General features: G+C 44.5%; 3 protein-coding genes across 4 annotated transcripts in view; 1 reads left to right on the top strand and 2 right to left on the bottom strand.

Annotated features, from left to right (window-relative positions):
• Positions 1–233: 233 nt before the first annotated feature.
• LOC124113385 (5-hydroxytryptamine receptor 1B-like) overlaps positions 234–17398 on the bottom strand; it is a 61380-nt gene continuing 44215 nt past the window's right edge. For both annotated transcript variants that reach the window (XM_048392587.1, XM_046473689.2), the window contains exon 2: positions 234–3790. In XM_048392587.1, coding sequence (XP_048248544.1) covers positions 2699–3790 — 1092 coding nt within the window. In that variant the 3' untranslated portion in view covers positions 234–2698. The remainder of the gene's footprint in view (positions 3791–17398) is intronic.
• Positions 3816–4259, bottom strand: LOC125384465 (clumping factor A-like). The gene has a single exon (XM_048403822.1). The coding sequence runs from the start codon at positions 4257–4259 to the stop codon at positions 3816–3818; it is 444 nt and encodes a 147-aa protein (XP_048259779.1).
• LOC125384467 (nipped-B-like protein B) lies at positions 14714–16216 on the top strand. Its single transcript, XM_048403829.1, has 3 exons — positions 14714–14744; positions 15161–15859; positions 15948–16216. The coding sequence occupies exons 1-3, from the start codon at positions 14714–14716 to the stop codon at positions 16214–16216; spliced, it is 999 nt and encodes a 332-aa protein (XP_048259786.1).

Here is a 17398-nt window from a genome sequence, read left to right on the forward strand (position 1 = left end):
TGAAACATAATTAAACTCCTCCAAGTACGAACATTGAATTATAATACGACATCCCACCACGGTGTTGGGTTCTTCAGAAGCGGCAGCACCTGCCCAGGTCCTGTTTCACAAAGCGATCTTAGAAACCCCTCTGTCCTAAGTCTGTTGTTTGTTTGTTTGTTTGTTTGTTGTTTAATGCCGCAACACTCCACCAATATGACCGCGGTCTGTACTTAATGAAATCTGGACCAGACAATCCAGTGATTGACATCATGAGCCTCGATCCACGCAATTGGGATACGATGACATGCATCAACCAAGTCAGCGAGCCTGACCACCCAAACCCGTAAGTCGCCTCTTACGACAAGCTAGGCTAAAGTGTGGGTGTTACGACAGTGTCGTAGTGTTATGGTCGGTTTGTTAAGAGGGGTTTGTTTTCAGAATTGACATGGAAATCGGTTGTTAGTGCTTGTGACACAGTTACCATCACAAGAACTAAAGAGTGTTTACCTCAACAGTGGGAACATCGTATACTATGAATTCGACACCAATCAATTATATTTTCGAAATTAAATAATTACAGATTGTATCCTATTGTACGAATACCTAGGTTTACAGTACCACAATGAAAGCTGTAATGACTGCATCCTGCTAATCGCTTTGTTCGAAGTACTCCTTCAAGCACACAGTCCCCTAATCAGGATCTGGGAAGGACGTTACAGGGATGTGTAGGATGTTACCGACCACAGACACGCTCATATAATGGGGCTTAAGAAGTATGTCGGCAATAGGTTTGTTGATTGTACATTTTGTTGCCTAGGTGCTTTATCATCCTGAACTAGCTTCCACATGCGATGTGGCTTGGGTAAGATATCTCCTTAGCGATATCACTACAATGATGCTGCATCACAATGCTTTGTAGAACATTGTGACGTCATCGTTTACCATGACATCACCATCAAATTACATATTAATATCTGTCACTGAAACTGTACTCTTTCCACTCGAGACATTGGTTATTACTGTATTTAAATCGCAAAGAACAATGAAGAACAAAGCGTGGTTTATTTTACGATAAAACACTGTTGTATCACTACGTCATTTCTGGACATGCGAACATGCGCTCGCAACTTGATGACGTCGCAAATTAGACGACGCTATTTTTGAGAGTTAAGTGTCTCGTGTGTTGTTCCCCATAGATGTGGCTGGGCAGCGCAGTGGCCGAACGATCGCACCCAAAAGTGGGAAAGATATGACAATCGGTAGTGGGAGAAAGGGTACAGATACTCGACGTGACACTTGTGAGAATTTGCGGGAGAGACCAAATGTATCCCCCCTGTTCATAAATGGACTTGTCCGACGTTACCGCAGTCGGATTCTATTCAGGGAGTCATCATTTTTTAAATGCGGGTAAATAAGTTTAAAGCGTGTACTTTTTACAAACATCCTTAAGGAGGTGGTACGTAATGACAATCGCTCATATAAGAAATAAACGACCCGCGGTCGTTGTTTATCGTACAATAAAACCCTGCATTGAGAATAAACTCGGGGGGTTATCCCCCCTGCAGCGTTTTATAGTACAATAAACAACTGCACTCGTCGTTTGTTTCTTAATTACAAACAGAAACAAACTGAAAAATGATAAACAGAACCTCACTCTTGTGTCTTCGAATATCAAATGTACCAACACTCGCCAATAACAGATAAAAACAACACCTCAGCAAGCCTTTCATACATTTGATAACAAAAGACACTCGGGTGAGATTCTCCATTGGCCACTATACATTCCTTGGAGTATCAAATACTAGCGTGTGTGACTCGTTCACTAACTGACGACATGGGGAGATACGGACTGTTGTCCCTAAAGCGTACCAGGATCCGCTGATATATGGGTTCGAACCCAAGACCTGAATGTGGTCCATAACCTCCAAGAAGAGTCCTCTTATCTGTCACTAAGTAGTTTTTAATGGTAGCCGTGTTATATCAAGCAAACATCCATGTTAACGTACAAAGCACGGACGTGGTATGGAAACTTGACTTTGTTTTTTTTGCCAGGACGGAAAAGAGATAATCATATGGCCACGAGTGGGGCATGAGTCAACTTTCGGCTATTTCCGGAAGGACACGAGTGGCCACGAATGCACCATGCCCTTGCTCTTGGATTTCGACTTCCAGCGTCATCTTGGATTTTTTCACCCGAAGCTGACATGACTTGACAATCATAAAACTATCCACAGTGGCGTACCATCCAATCTCACTCATCCCCCAGTCGATGGTTAAGATGAAAGAAAACGTTGTTTTTTTATTTTCATGTGTTAGTCTTTTATTTGTTGTGACGTCTGATGCAGGTAGACCCCCACTCTCACTATTCAGGTCTTTCCTTGATGTTGGATACACTAGCTGTGTCAAGGTCTCTTTGTGGTCACTGCTGAAACATGAGTTCGTCTTGGTGATTGGATTAAGACGCCGTTTCTGCTGCAGATGTTTCGTGTTTCCCGTTATCTTTTCTTCGACTACACAGGTGTTTCGTCAAACACAGCACGAAGGAAAAACCTGCTCCACGGCTCCCGAGATCCTACACGCATCACTGAATAACATCCGTGTCTGATGTTGGTTTAGATTTCTGGGAGAATTCAGTTGTGTGACAACGGGGACTTCCGTCACAGAACACCGACCCTCACAGCGTCGCACCTTGAAGCTGAATCGCAACAAATCCTAGTCATCCCTTTTCATGGACGCCATTCTCATTCCTGCATTGGGAGCTATTAAGGAGCTGTTCTTGGCCAGTGTTCGCCGACGCCATTTCTATATGGTCAGTCTGCTCGGTCACAACGTCGAGGTCATCTTCACTGCGGTTGCAGCACCCACAGCAGGCCTGTCTGATCTCAGGAACAAGGATCCAGAATAGAGGTCGGATACCCGGGCATGCTGACCGAAGCCAACTAAGCGCCTGCATCATCTTGACCGTTGATTCACACGTCGCGTCCACGCAATTGGGCTGTAACATCGATATGGCGCCAAATGGGAGCTGCATTGCCAAGGTGCAGAAGTTGACCAGGCACAATGACGTCACAATAGATCTATGACCTCGTTTGATGGTCTTCTTGTCCAATCGCTGTCCGTTAAATATTACGCTGGTTAGCTCTCCGAGTTCGTCTGGAAACCCTCCAATGACTGTGACCAACACAAGGACTGTCAGCACCATGATGTTAATAGCTGGAATGTACAGAGATATCAATGATGACGCCAACATCGCCTCACCTGTTATACCATAGATGCAAAACTCGGGATGGGGCTCCTGAACAGACGACAGCAGCCACATGGGCGACAAGATGCCGCTGCTTACTACCCACGGCACCAAGATGACCAGACTTCGTGAGAGCCATTTACAGAATAGCTTGTAGTACAACGGTGGTCGGAGAGCAAATATAAGCCGGTCCAGGTTTAGTGTTATAATGATTATCAGGGACACAAAAGGTAAAATGGCATCCAGGATCATCCACGCTTTACACACGTGTTGACCAAGTTTCCACGGCTCCAGATCATAGTATACTGTCACTGTATCCACTAGCATGCTGTAGGCGAGGTCGGATGCCGCCAGGTTAATTACTTGGGCATAGATGTACCGGTTGTGGGCCTGACGTCGACAGATGAGCAGGATAATGAGAAAGGAGTTCACAAGAAAGTTCCACAAGCAGATGAAGATTCCGAAGCCTGCACTGTGAACAAAGCCGCGCTCGTACGAGCTGTTGTGATAGTCAGCCCACACATCGTCTGTGACGGCGAAGGGTGGCGTGCTGTTGGACGTCATCTGCAACAAACAAAGCAAGACACTGCTAGTATGGAGGCAGAGTGGTCATTTGACTACCACTGTCATATTCGCCAGTCTTGTTACTACCACTGTCATATACATCAGTCATGTCACTACCACTGTCATATTCGCCAGGCTTGTCACTACCACTGTCATATTCGCCAGGCTTGTCACTACCACTGTCATATACACCAGTCATGTCACTACCACTGTCATATTCGCCAGGCTTGTCACTACCACTGTCATATACACCAGTCATGTCACTACCACTGTCATATACACTAGTCATGTCACTACCACTGTCATATACACCAGTCTTGTTACTACCACTGTCATGCACACCAGTCTTGTCACTACCATCGTCATACACACCAGTCTTGTCACTACCACTGTCATATACACCAGTCTTGTCACTACCACTGTCATATACACCAGTCATGTCACTACCACTGTCATATACACCAGTCATGTCACTACCACTATCATATACACCAGTCTTGTTACTACCACTGTCATATACATAAGTCATGTCACTACCACTGTCATACACACCAGTCAGTCATGTCACTACCACTGTCATATACACCAGTCAGTCATGTCACTACCACTGTCATATACACCAGTCAGTCATGTCACTACCACTGTCATTTCAGTCACATGGCAACATACTATTTGCCTCTGTATTTGAACTGTATACGTTCTATATCGGCACATAATCAGATAGTTTTTTCACTCACTGGTACACAACACAAGCTTAGCAAACATGATGAAATCGGTTTCAGACACAGTACGGTTAAACGTACACCAACCACCGTGTCACAGCAGTTTCTCATGCCGTACAATGCCCACAATGCGGTATTCAGCCATGCTTGAGTCTGGTTCAGATGGCAATGAGGTGATACGTGCCAGCAGAATGACTACCTCACATTTCAAAACTTAGATTTATCAACTGGGGGCCGAACTTTTTTTGCCACAATATGACATTGCTGCAAGGTGATTTTCTTAAGAAACCTATTCAGGCTCAACAGTTTTAACTTTTTTTTAAATCTGGATTTGCAGCGCTGATCATATCTCCAGACAAACCTACCACATGAGGACCCAGGTTGTAATTGTTAGTCGTGAGAAGACCCCATGGGGACCCAGGGTGCAATATGTCACGGCACTCTTTTGTCTGCCGTGAGAAGACCCCGTGGGAACCCAGGTTGTAATAGGTCTCCAACGCTCTATTGTTTGTTGTGAGAAGACCCCGTGGGGACCCAGGTTGTAATAGGTCTCCAGCACTCTATTGTTTGTTGTGAGAAGACCCCTCGGGGACCCAGGTTGTAGTAGGTCTCCAGCACTCTATTGTTTGTTGTGAGAAGACCCCGTGGGGACCCAGATTGTAATTTGTCCCCGGCACTCTATTGTCTATCGTTAGAAGACCCCGTGGGGACCTAGGGTGCACTTTATTGTTAGTCGTGAGAAGACCCCGTGGGGACCAAGGGTGCAATATGTCCCCGGCACTCTATTGTTTGTCGTGAGAAGACCCCGTAGGGACCCAGGTTGCAATATGTCCCTGGCACTCTATTGTTTGTCGTGAGAAGACCCCGTGGGGACCAAAGTTGCAATATGTCCCTGGCACTCTATTGTCTGTCGTGAGAAGACCCCGTGGGGACCCAGGGTGCAATATGTCCCCGGCACTCTATTGTTTGTCGCGAGAAGACCCCATGGGGACCCAGAATGCAATATGTCCCCGGCACTCTATTGTTTGTCGTGAGAAGACCCCGTGGGAACCGAGGGTGCAATATGTCCCCGGCACTCTATTGTTTGTCGTGAGAAGACCCCGTAGGAACCCAGGGTGCAATATGTCCCTGGCACTCTATTGTCTGTCGTGAGAAGACCCCGTGGGGACCCAGGGTGCAATATGTCCCCGGCACTCTATTGTTTGTCGCGAGAAGACCCCATGGGGACCCAGAATGCAATATGTCCCCGGCACTCTATTGTTTGTCGTGAGAAGACCCCGTGGGAACCGAGGGTGCAATATGTCCCTGGCACTCCATTGTTTGTCGTGAGAAGACCCCGTGGGGACCCAGGATGCAATATGTCCCCGGCACTCTATTGTTTGTCGTGAGAAGACCCCGTGGGGACCAAGGGTGCAATATGTCCCCGGCACTCTATTGTTTGTCGTGAGAAGACCCCGTGGGGACCCAGTGTGCAATATGTCCCCGGCACTCTATTGTTTGTCGTGAGAAGACCCCGTGGGGACCCAGGGTGCAATATGTCCCCGACACTCTATTGTTTGTCGTGAGAAGACCCCGTGGGGACCAAGGGTGCAATATGTCCCCGGCACTCTATTGTTTGTCGTGAGAAGACCCCGTGGGGACCAAGGGTGCAATATGTCCGCGGCACCATATTGTCTGTCGTGAGAAGACCCCGTGGGAACCAAGGGTGCAATAGGACCACGCCCGGTTTGTCGTGAGAGGAGACTATACCGGATCCAATGATTAGACCTGACGTGCCACGACGGTGTTGATCGTTGTTCATGTTGTCAGTCACTGATATGCCTGGTCCAGTTTCTAGGCAACCGTGACGTAGCAAAATATTGCTGCCTGCGACGTTATACAACACTTACTCATGTAGTCGAACTCAATAGCAACTAGACCCGTGAAGATCCAGGGTAGAATAGGTCTTCAGCAACCCATGCTTGCCGTAAAGGAGACTATGCTTGTCGTGAGAGGCGACTAACGGAATCGGATGGTCAAGCTTGCTGACTTGATTGATGCATGTCATCGTATCCCAATAACGTGAAGCGATGCTCATGATGTAAATCACAGGATTGTCTGGTCCAGACTCGCATATTTACAGACCGTCGTCATATAGGTGGAATATTGCTGAGTCGGCGTTAAACACCAAACAAACAATAGCAACTAAGGCCGTGATCCTGCTTCCATAATCATCACCGTTGTTGTGATGGAAACATGAGGAAGATCGATCACCTACGGACATAAGTCCGAGCACATTTCCTGCATCTTCTGCATGATGCCATATCAGGATAGCGTTGACGTACTAACCTATCCGTGTACATCAACTCAAACACATTACCTGTGATTGAAACAGGCGTGATTGAGGCCATTAATGTGTGCCATGCGCGCAGTTGCTGATGGTGTACCTTGCCAGGCGAAGATAGAACTGATACAAGACTTGATTAGGAAGTGAAAAAGTTTCGTTACGGAAACACCTGCTCTTGACAAATATGTTCTGTACAGATAGTAACAGGTAAGATAGTTTCGTGTGAAATGGTATTTACATGAGACTATACAAAGAGTTCGGTGATCAATTATAACAGGTGTTTTCTTTGGTGATCAGTGCGATGGGAAGCAAATCTATTTTACCAACATTTGGAATACAGTTTTCACGGAAGCTGTATAAGATACGCAAATACGACCTATAAAGAGTTTGTTTGGTGAAAGACTAGAGGATTTAAGTAGAAAAACGCGAATGTGTCGATGCAAAAACAAGTTGGGCCTCGTGAAAAAAGCTCGTTCTGTTATTTATGAGTGTGCACGTGCAGTGTATAACGAACGTTACACGTGGAAATTACATGGTAGATAACATTATGAACTTTGCAGTTCTGCTTGTTTGAGCTTCTTGGAAAGATTTATGAAATTGATTTTTTCTATTTTGTTGTTTTTATTCATGTTTGTTTGGTTCGTTGTCTTTGTTCGGTTTTTAACGCCCTACTCAGCAATATCCCAGCTATATGACAGCGGTTTGAAAATAATCGAGTCTGGACCAGATAATCCAGTGATTGACATCATGTGCATCGATCTACGCAATTGTGATACGATGACATGCATCAACAAAGTCAGCGAGTCTGACCACCCGATCCAGTTAGTCGCATCTAACGACAAGCATGGGTTGCTGATGACCAATTCTAACCCGGAATCTTATCCGGACTGTTTGTTTGATGAGAGGGTTGATTTGTGTTGTTGTTATTTGATGTTGGCTTGTTATTGTTGTACTGTGAATGTGTTTTATATATTTATTTATTTGTTTGTGTGTTTGTTTTTGTCTCTCTTTTATTACTTTTTTCATCTTGCACCTTGCACCTGGCATATCAATTAACAAGGTATAGATGAAACAGTAAAGATTATGGTCAGGAGTTTTTAATGAATATAAGATAAAAAAAAATATGTTTGAACAAAGGATGAATATATCACAGTGAGTGAGTGAGGTTTTACGCCGCTTTTAGCTATATACCAGCAATATCACGGCGGGGGACACCAGAAATGGGCTTCACACATTGTAACCATGTCGGGAATCGAACCCGGGTCTTCGGCGTGACGAGCAAACGCTTTCACCACTAGGCTACCCGACCGCCCGAATATATAAGAGGTCATATTAAAGACAACTACGGAAACTATGACAATCTGGAATCATCAAACACCATACAAGCACAAGTCAAGTCGCCCTGCCAAATATAATCTATAAAGTCTCAGTATGAGGTGTGAGTGCGCGGGAGGTTGACGGCATAGTTCCGGCATCAGTAGGTGACTTTGTTGAAATGGAGGTCTTTCATGAGCCCGTATAGTCCGTTGCGATTTGTCCCAACAGTCAGTCAAGGAATGAATGGTGCCAATTAGGATCCAAGGATCAATGAACCCCTTCAACACGGTTGTTGGTTGTTGGCAGTGACCTATTTCATTCCAAAGTGTACGGTATTGGGTTCTTTTCGTGAACCCAATTACACACACGGGTTCTTTTTGCCAACTCTCGGGTGACATTACTGAGAAGCACAGGCAATATCTTTAGACACATTCGTTCACCAACGAACTCCAAGAGTCACGTTTTGTATGGCCGACGGGGGATATCTTAGATATTCATGATCGCGAAAGTAAAACAAGATTCACGCCACTATCAATAAAAGGCAATACAAAACAATAAAACGATTCGATTTACTGTAACATATCACAGCAGACGATTGAATGACTCTTGTTTTACCCCGCAGCCAGCGTTGTTACAACTGTTTATTATGTTGTTTAACGCTGCACTCACCAACACTGAGGCTGTTTTATGGAGGTCTGTAAATAATCGAGTTCTGGACCAGACAATCCAGCGATTGACATCATGAGCATCGATCCACGCAATTTGGATACGATGACGTGGATCAACCAAGTCAGCGAGCCTGACCACCCGATCCCGTTAGTCGCCTCTTACGACAAGTATTGGTTGTTGATGAGTAATTCTAACCCGGATCTTCACGGTTGTATTCGAACTGCCACCGGGTATATTCCAACTGTAACACGAGTGTTTGTAAAAACTCGTTGCACGACAAGCAACGAAACAAGCTACTGGGGCCTGATGACACCAACAGCCAGGTGACCCATTGTATCAACGTCATCCTCAGTCTGTTTGCGGATTACAGGGCGCTATAGTTCAGATCAAAATACGTCAATGTATTCCATTATAGATATTACATGTATTTTTAATGAGCTGTTTCACCAGCACGTGATCAAACTGAACATTGATGAATAGAAAAAGTGACAACATTCAACAGTATGTGAAGCATCTGATAATAAAGTCGTGTATCATACCAGTAAATAGTGAGTGAGTGAGAGAGTTGGGTTTAATGCCGCATTGAACAGTTTTCCAGTTATATTACGGCGTGTCAGCTTAATGAGGACGGAAAGCTCTAAGAGATGCAGGTCTCAGTCGTTTACAATTTTGGGTGAAACACACAAGCAGGGAATGGTGCTGACATACCTAATCGGGGCGATCCGGAATTTGAACCCACAACCATAGGTTTCTGGCGTGCCCAAGAGACGCAAATCTGCAGAGCGAATTGCGGCGCTTTAGACGACTGGGCCACCCGTTCCCCCAACAGTAAGTACAATACACCAATTCTCAACAATATCCACTGGAACGGAATATATTATTCAAAGCAAAATATTATTGTACTTCACTGGAATTTGTGATTGTCAATGAATGGTGTCCAGGTGTCTATATCTGAACCTTCAATTTTTTTCACTCCAATGGTGTCAAACTTATGTGTACTTAACCTTAACGTCAAATAACACCAGTACTCTACCTCACACACAACGTTAAGGTTATAGGGGGTATAGGGACACGTAAAGGGTAGAGGGACACGTTAAGGGTATAGGGACACGTTAAGGGTATAGGGACACGTAAAGGGTATAGGGACACGTTAAGGGTATAGGGACACGTTAAGGGTATAGGGACACGTTAAGGGTATAGGGACACGTTAAGGGTAAAGGGACACGTAAAGTGTATAGGGACACGTTAAGGGTATAGGGACACGTAAAGGGTATAGGGACACGTAAAGGGTATAGGGACACGTTGAGGGTATAGGGACACGAAAGGGTATAGGGACACGTAAAGAGTATAGCGACACGTTAAGGGTATAGGGACACCTTAAGGGTATAGGGACACGTAAAGGGTATAGGGACACGTAAAGGGTATAGGGACACGTTAAGGGTATAGGGACACGTTAAGAGTAAAGGGACACGTAAAGTGTATAGGGACACGTTAAGGGTATAGGGACACGTAAAGGGTATAGGGACACGTTAAGAGTATAGGGACACGTTAAGGGTATAGGGACACGTTAAGGGTATAGGGACACGTTAAGGGTACAGGAACACGTTAAGCGTATAGGGACACCTTAAGGGTATAGGGACACGTAAAGGGTATAGGGACACGTAAAGGGTATAGGGACACGTTAAGGGTATAGGGACACGTAAAGGGTATAGGGACACGTTAAGGGTTTAGGGACACGTTAAGGGTAAAGGGACACGTTAAGGGTATAGGGACACGTTAAGGGTATAGGGACACGTAAAGGGTATAGGGACACGTAAAGGGTTTAGGGACACGTTGAGGGCATAGGGACACGTTAAGGGCATAGGGACACATTAAGGGTATAGGAAGGGTATAGGGACACGTTAAGGGTATAGGGACACGTTAAGGGTATAGGGACACGTTAAGAGTATAGGGACACGTAAAGGGTATAGGGACACGTTAAGGGTATAGGGACACGTTAAGGGTATTTGGACACGTAAAGGGTATAGGGACACGTTAAGGGTATAGGGACACGTTAAGGGTATGGGGACACGTAAAGGGTATAGGGACACGTAAAGGGTATAGGGACACGTAAAGGGTATAGGGACACGTTAAGAGTATAGGGATACGTAAAGGGTATAGGGACACGTTAAGGGTATAGGGACACGTTAAGGGTATAGGAAGGGTATAGGGACACGTTAAGGGTATAGGGACACGTTAAGGGTATAGGGACACCTTAAGGGTATAGGGACATGTTGAGGGTATAGGGACACGTTAAGGGTATAGGGACACGTTAAGGGTATAGGGACACGTTAAGAGTATAGGGACACGTAAAGGGTATAGGGACACGTTAAGGGTATAGGGACACGTTAAGGGTATATGGACACGTAAAGGGTATAGGGACACGTTAAGGGTATAGGGACACGTTGAGGGTATAGGGACATGTTGAGGGTAAAGGGACACGTTAAGGGTATAGGGACACGTTGAGGGTATAGGGACACGTTAAGGGACACGTTAAGGGTATATGGACACGTTGAGGGTATAGGGACATGTTGAGGGTATAGGGGCACGTTAAGGGTATAGGGACACGTTAAGGATATTGGGACACGTTAAGGGTATAGGGACACGTTAAGGATATTGGGACACGTTAAGGGTATAGGGACACGTTAAGGGTATAGGGACACGTTAAGGGTATAGGGACACGTTAAGGGACACGTTAAGGGTATAGGGACACGTTAAGGGTATAGGGACACGTTAAGAGTATAGGGACACGTTAAGGGTATAGGGACACGTTAAGGGTATAGGGACACGTTAAGGGTATAGGGACACGTTAAGGGTATGGGGACACGTTCAGCAAGATGTAAACTTCCGAGGAAAAGAAACTATACACTTGAAAATTGGATTTGACTAAACAAATTACAAACGTTATCGTAACATTACTAGGTTACAAAACTTGTATACCTGTATCAAATACATCAGCATCGAATTACCATTTCTTGTCTGTTTTATTATTAGCCGTCATCAAACATGGGTGTACACTAGGGCTGAAACGAGTCCAAATTTAAAACCCGGGTATCCGACCCCTTATTACCCGACCCAACCCTAGTATCTGCTGTAGGTCTCAAGAGTTGGGTACAAAATGTCCGACTGAGAATAGTTTCACAGTAGCGCTGGCAAAAAGTATTTAGATTCACAATTTAAACGATCTGGTCATGCATACACGGAAGTTGACAGAAGTTTTATCTTTATTCAAACCTATAAAGGTCAGTAGGAATGGGTGCATAGTCAGAAAGAAATGTGAACGTTAGTGACTTGTACTGTAAGCATGTTTATTTATTTTATTTTTTATTTATTTTAGGGGCAGTCGGGTAGCCTAGTGGTTAAAGCGTTCGCTCGTCACGCCGAAGACCCGGGTTCGATTCCCAACATGGGTACAATGTGTGAAGCCCATTTCTGGTGTTCCCCGCCGTGTTATTGCTAGAATATTGCTAACGGCGGCGTAAAACCATACACACTCACCAGATATTTTTTGTCATTAAACAATATATAATGTGACTATCCACGGGTCCGGATAGTCCTGTGGGTACCCGAGTCCTACTCAGTACCCCCCGACCAAGGTACCCAAGTTACCCGTCCCAGCCCTGGTGTATACTTTCTTTTCTTTTTTTGAGGCAGTTTATAACACAAACTTACCACATGGCGTCACAAAGTTTCAGGTTCATTAAATACACCAGAAGTCCTTGGAACAACACTGCAAATCTTTCAAGAAAACGCGTTTTTCAGGTTGCCTGACGTTCTAATGTTTGTCGACACTCGCGTCTGTCTGTAACACAAGTAGTGACGAATGGCTCCATGCTAGTTATCCAGACAAGGCGTCTATGTTTAAGAACAGGCTCGCTAGACAGGTTGTGACTTCCCACGAAGGCGCAACCCCTAAGCTCTTTGTTATTCATGTTGTTGTCTATTTGTCTCAATTAAATGTTCCAGCAGCCTATTACAGTGCACTGCAAAGATATCTCCGTATCAACATGGGAAGAGGGATGGAGTGAGTGAGTTACAACTTAAAGTCACATCGGCAGTATTTCAGCCATATCGTGACTTTCAAAGGTCGTACATAATAAATACAGGTAAATTATAAAAGCCTGTCAACAACGGAGAGTAAAATGACTAGACTTATCACAGATTGATATTTATAACTGGCCGGGAAACTGAAGTTAGTGACCGCGGTAGTACCAAAAGCCTGGACTAAGTGTACGCGGTAGGACCCAAAGCCTGGACTAAGTGTACGTGGTAGTACCCAAAGCCTGGACTAAGTGAACGCGATAGGACCCAAAGCCTGGACTAAGTGAACGCGATAGGACCCAAAGCCTGGACTAAGTGAACGCGATAGGACCTAAAGCCTGGACTAAGTGTACGCGGTAGGACCCAAAGCCTGGACTAAGTGTACGCGGTAGTACCCAAAGCCTGGACTAAGTGAACGCGGTAGGACCCAAAGCCTGGACTAAGTGAACGCGGTAGGACCTAAAGCCTGGACTAAGTGTACGCGGTAGGACCCAAAGCCTGGACTAAGTGTACGCGGTAGTACCCAAAGCCTGGACTAAGTGAACGCGGTAGGACCCAAAGCCTGGACTAAGTGAACGCGGTAGGACCCAAAGCCTGGACTAAGTGTACGCGGTAGGACCCAAAGCCTGGACTAAGTGTACGCGGCAGGACCTAAAGCCTGGACTAAGTGTACGCGGTAGGACCCAAAGCCTGGACTAAGTGTACGCGGTAGGACCCAAAGCCTGGACTAAGTGTACGCGGTAGTACCAAAATCCTGGACTAAGTGTACGCGGTAGTACCAAAATCCAGGACTAAGTGTACGCGGTAGTACCAAAATCCAGGACTAAGTGTACGCGGTAGGACCTAAAGCCTAGATTAAGTGTACGCGGTAGGACCTAAGTTATGGACTAAGTGTACGCGATAGGACCTAAAGCCTGGACTAAGTGTACGCGGTAGGACCTAAAGCCTAGATTAAGTGTACGCGGTAGGACCTAAAGCCTGGACAAGTGTACGTGGTTGTACCCAAAGCCTGGACAAGTGTACGCGGTAGTACCCAAAGCCTGGACTCAGTGTACGTGATATACCCTACGCTTCGGCTAAATATACGTTGATTAAACTTGGCAAGTCTATAAAGATTGAACAGGATAAAGGTTATGCCTCCATTGCTAATATTCCAAGGAGTTGGAAAACATATGTCATAACTTTTGGAAACACTACACCCCTGAAGTAGATTGGCTAGATTGTTGCTACCAGAAATAATAACTTTCATACGTGCATACAGCACCTTGGGATCAATGGATACGGCGCTTCCTAGCGAGGATAGTCTTGAATTACGTGTATTACAGACCTCTGTCGCGGAATCCAACTCTTGCAGTTTACATAAGTTTCAATAAACCCGGGATTTGCGACAGCTGAAGACCCTCAGGTCGAGACGTTCATGAGGACCAAGATATCAGCGAGAGAGCTCCGTCCTTCACTAAATCTTCCAATGTCTTAACCACAGACACCATCAGAGGATATCCGAATACGCAGCATTATTAAGAAGCTGTTCGGGATGCTGTTTGTGGGGCTCGTGCACTGACAGATGTGTTACGTGGGCTTCAACAGACTGTTTGACTGAAGGCTTGGACAAGGATGGAAGTACTTAATGCAAGCCTCTATATAGTTGGAGCAGTAAAAGATCATTCTACGGACACAACTAATTCAGATATAACAATATTAATAAGTTTGTTCTTGTCTAAGTGCTATACGACACATATATTAGAAAGAATATGGGGTCTCAAAATCAGGAATATCTAGCATCAATCAGGACAAAGTTTGGGTTCGACCATGGAGCAAGACATCTCCAGGCGAAGACAAAGTTCGCAGAACATCTCCAGACAAAGACAAAGATCGCAAAACATATCTAGACAAAGACAAAAATCGCAAAACTTCTCCAGACAAAGGCAAAGTTCGCAAAACATCTCCAGACAAAGACAAAGTTCGCAACACATCTCCAGACAAAGGCAAAGTTCGCAAAACATCTCCAAACAAAGACAAAGTTCGCAAATCATATCTAGAGACAAAGACAAAAATCGCAAAACATCTCCAGACAAAGACAAAGTTCGCAAAACATATCTGGACAAAGACAAAGCTCGCAACACATATTTCAGACAAAGATAAAGTTCGCAACACATCTCCAGACAAAGGCAAAGTTCGCAAAACATCTCCAAACAAAGACAAAGTTCGCAAAACATATCTAGAGAAAAAAAGACAAAAATCGCAAAACGTCTCCAGACAAAGACAAAGCTCGCAACATATCTCCAGACGAAGACAAAGTTCGCAAAACATATCTAGACAAAGACAAAAATCGCAACACATCTCCAGACAAAGGCAAAGTTCGCAAAACATATCTAGACAAAGACAAAAATCGCAAAACATCTCCAGACAAAGACAAAGCTCGCAACACATCTCCAGACAAAGACAAAGCTCGCAACACATCTCCAGACAAAGGCAAAGTTCGCAAAACATCTCTAGACAAAGACAAAAATCGCAAAACATCTCCAGACAAAGACAACGCTCGCAACACATCTCCAGACAAAGACAAAGTTCGCAAAACATCTCTAGACAAAGACAAAAATCGCAAAACATCTCCAGACAAAGACAAAGCTCGCAACACATCTCCAGGCAAAGGCAAAGTTCGCAAAACATATCTAGACAAAGACAAAATTCGCAAAACATCTCCAGACAAAGACAATGTTCGCAACACATCTCTAGACAAAGACAAAGTTCGAAAAACATCTCCAGACAAAGGCAAAGTTCGCAAAACATCTCCAAACAAAGACAAAGTTCGCAAATCATATCTAGAGACAAAGACAAAAATCGCAAAACATCTCCAGACAAAGACAAAGTTCGCAAAACATATCTGGACAAAGACAAAGCTCGCAACACATATTTCAGACAAAGATAAAGTTCGCAACACATCTCCAGACAAAGGCAAAGTTCGCAAAACATCTCCAAACAAAGACAAAGTTCGCAAAACATATCTAGAGAAAAAAAGACAAAAATCGCAAAACGTCTCCAGACAAAGACAAAGCTCGCAACATATCTCCAGACGAAGACAAAGTTCGCAAAACATATCTAGACAAAGACAAAAATCGCAAAACATCTCCAGACAAAGACAAAGCTCGCAACACATCTCCAGACAAAGGCAAAGTTCGCAAAACATATCTAGACAAAGACAAAAATCGCAAAACATCTCCAGACAAAGACAAAAATCGCAAAACATCTACAGACAAAGACAAGCTCGCAACACATCTCCAGACAAAGGCAAAGTTCGCAAAACATCTCTAGACAAAGACAAAAATCGCAAAACATCTCCAGACAAAGACAACGCTCGCAACACATCTCCAGACTAAGGCAAAGTTCGCAAAACATATCTAGACAAAGACAAAAATCGCAAAACATCTCCAGACAAAGACAAAGCTCGCAACACATCTCCAGACAAAGACAAAGCTCGCAACACATCTCCAGACAAAGGCAAAGTTCGCAAAACATCTCTAGACAAAGACAAAAATCGCAAAACATATCCAGACAAAGACAAAGTTAGCAACACATCTCCACACAAAAACAAAGTTTGTAATAAATCTTATAAATAAGACAAAGAACTTAAGATGTCTGCTATACGCACGACCTTCGTAGGACACTTAATGTACCCCGAGATCACTCACCTTAGTTCGAGACTGTCATTATACCTACAGTAGATTGTATATGCTTCTAAATCGGAATATGTTAGGGACACTGAGCCTGCTAAACATTTACCAAAGGACTATAATGACGATATGCTACATAAGATATCCATCAAATACATCGAGGCTTTCAAACCAAACGTTCCTCGTCGACTTGAACATTCCAACAACACCTTGAAATAGCCTCACGTCCAAGGGTTCCTTATGAACTGGCCCCACAGCTGGAATGTTACGAAACTGTGCCTGAAAGTACCCGATACAGTTTCTTGGCGACATGTTCGATGATGATAAGCTTCCATAACAAGGAACTCCCATAGAGTTTATCCTCTTTCGAACTATTTTAATAAGATCCGTTATCAAAGTACACTTTATAAATGGCTGCAGACTTCGCGGGAGACGTTGGTGGGCGTGAATACAGAGATGGAAGAAATATCACAAGTAAAATGCAAGGTATAAGTAGAGCGACTTGGTCATACAGTGATAACAGGCTTCCCCCCCTACCCCCGCCACTGTCGCTATCTTCGTCCTATCATTCAGTTGCACGTTCGCTGGGAAAATTGAAGCATTTCTGTATGATTCCGTCTGAAAGAATCCCTACAAATCACAAAGTGTACGAGTTTATCCAGTCGGGTAAATACGAATCTATCATTTAGTAAATTAGGCGGTACGCATTGGTCCTTTGCCATTCCACTACGATTGAAGGCAATATTAATCATACACAATACCGCCGGAGTATGACGTCACACAATACGCCAGTCCGCACACTGCGACCAGCCTGTCCTTATTA

This window comes from Haliotis rufescens, unplaced genomic scaffold, assembly GCF_023055435.1.
Source record: "Haliotis rufescens isolate VD_foot unplaced genomic scaffold, xgHalRufe1.0.p SCAF_1, whole genome shotgun sequence".
Lineage (NCBI taxonomy): Eukaryota > Metazoa > Mollusca > Gastropoda > Lepetellida > Haliotidae > Haliotis > Haliotis rufescens.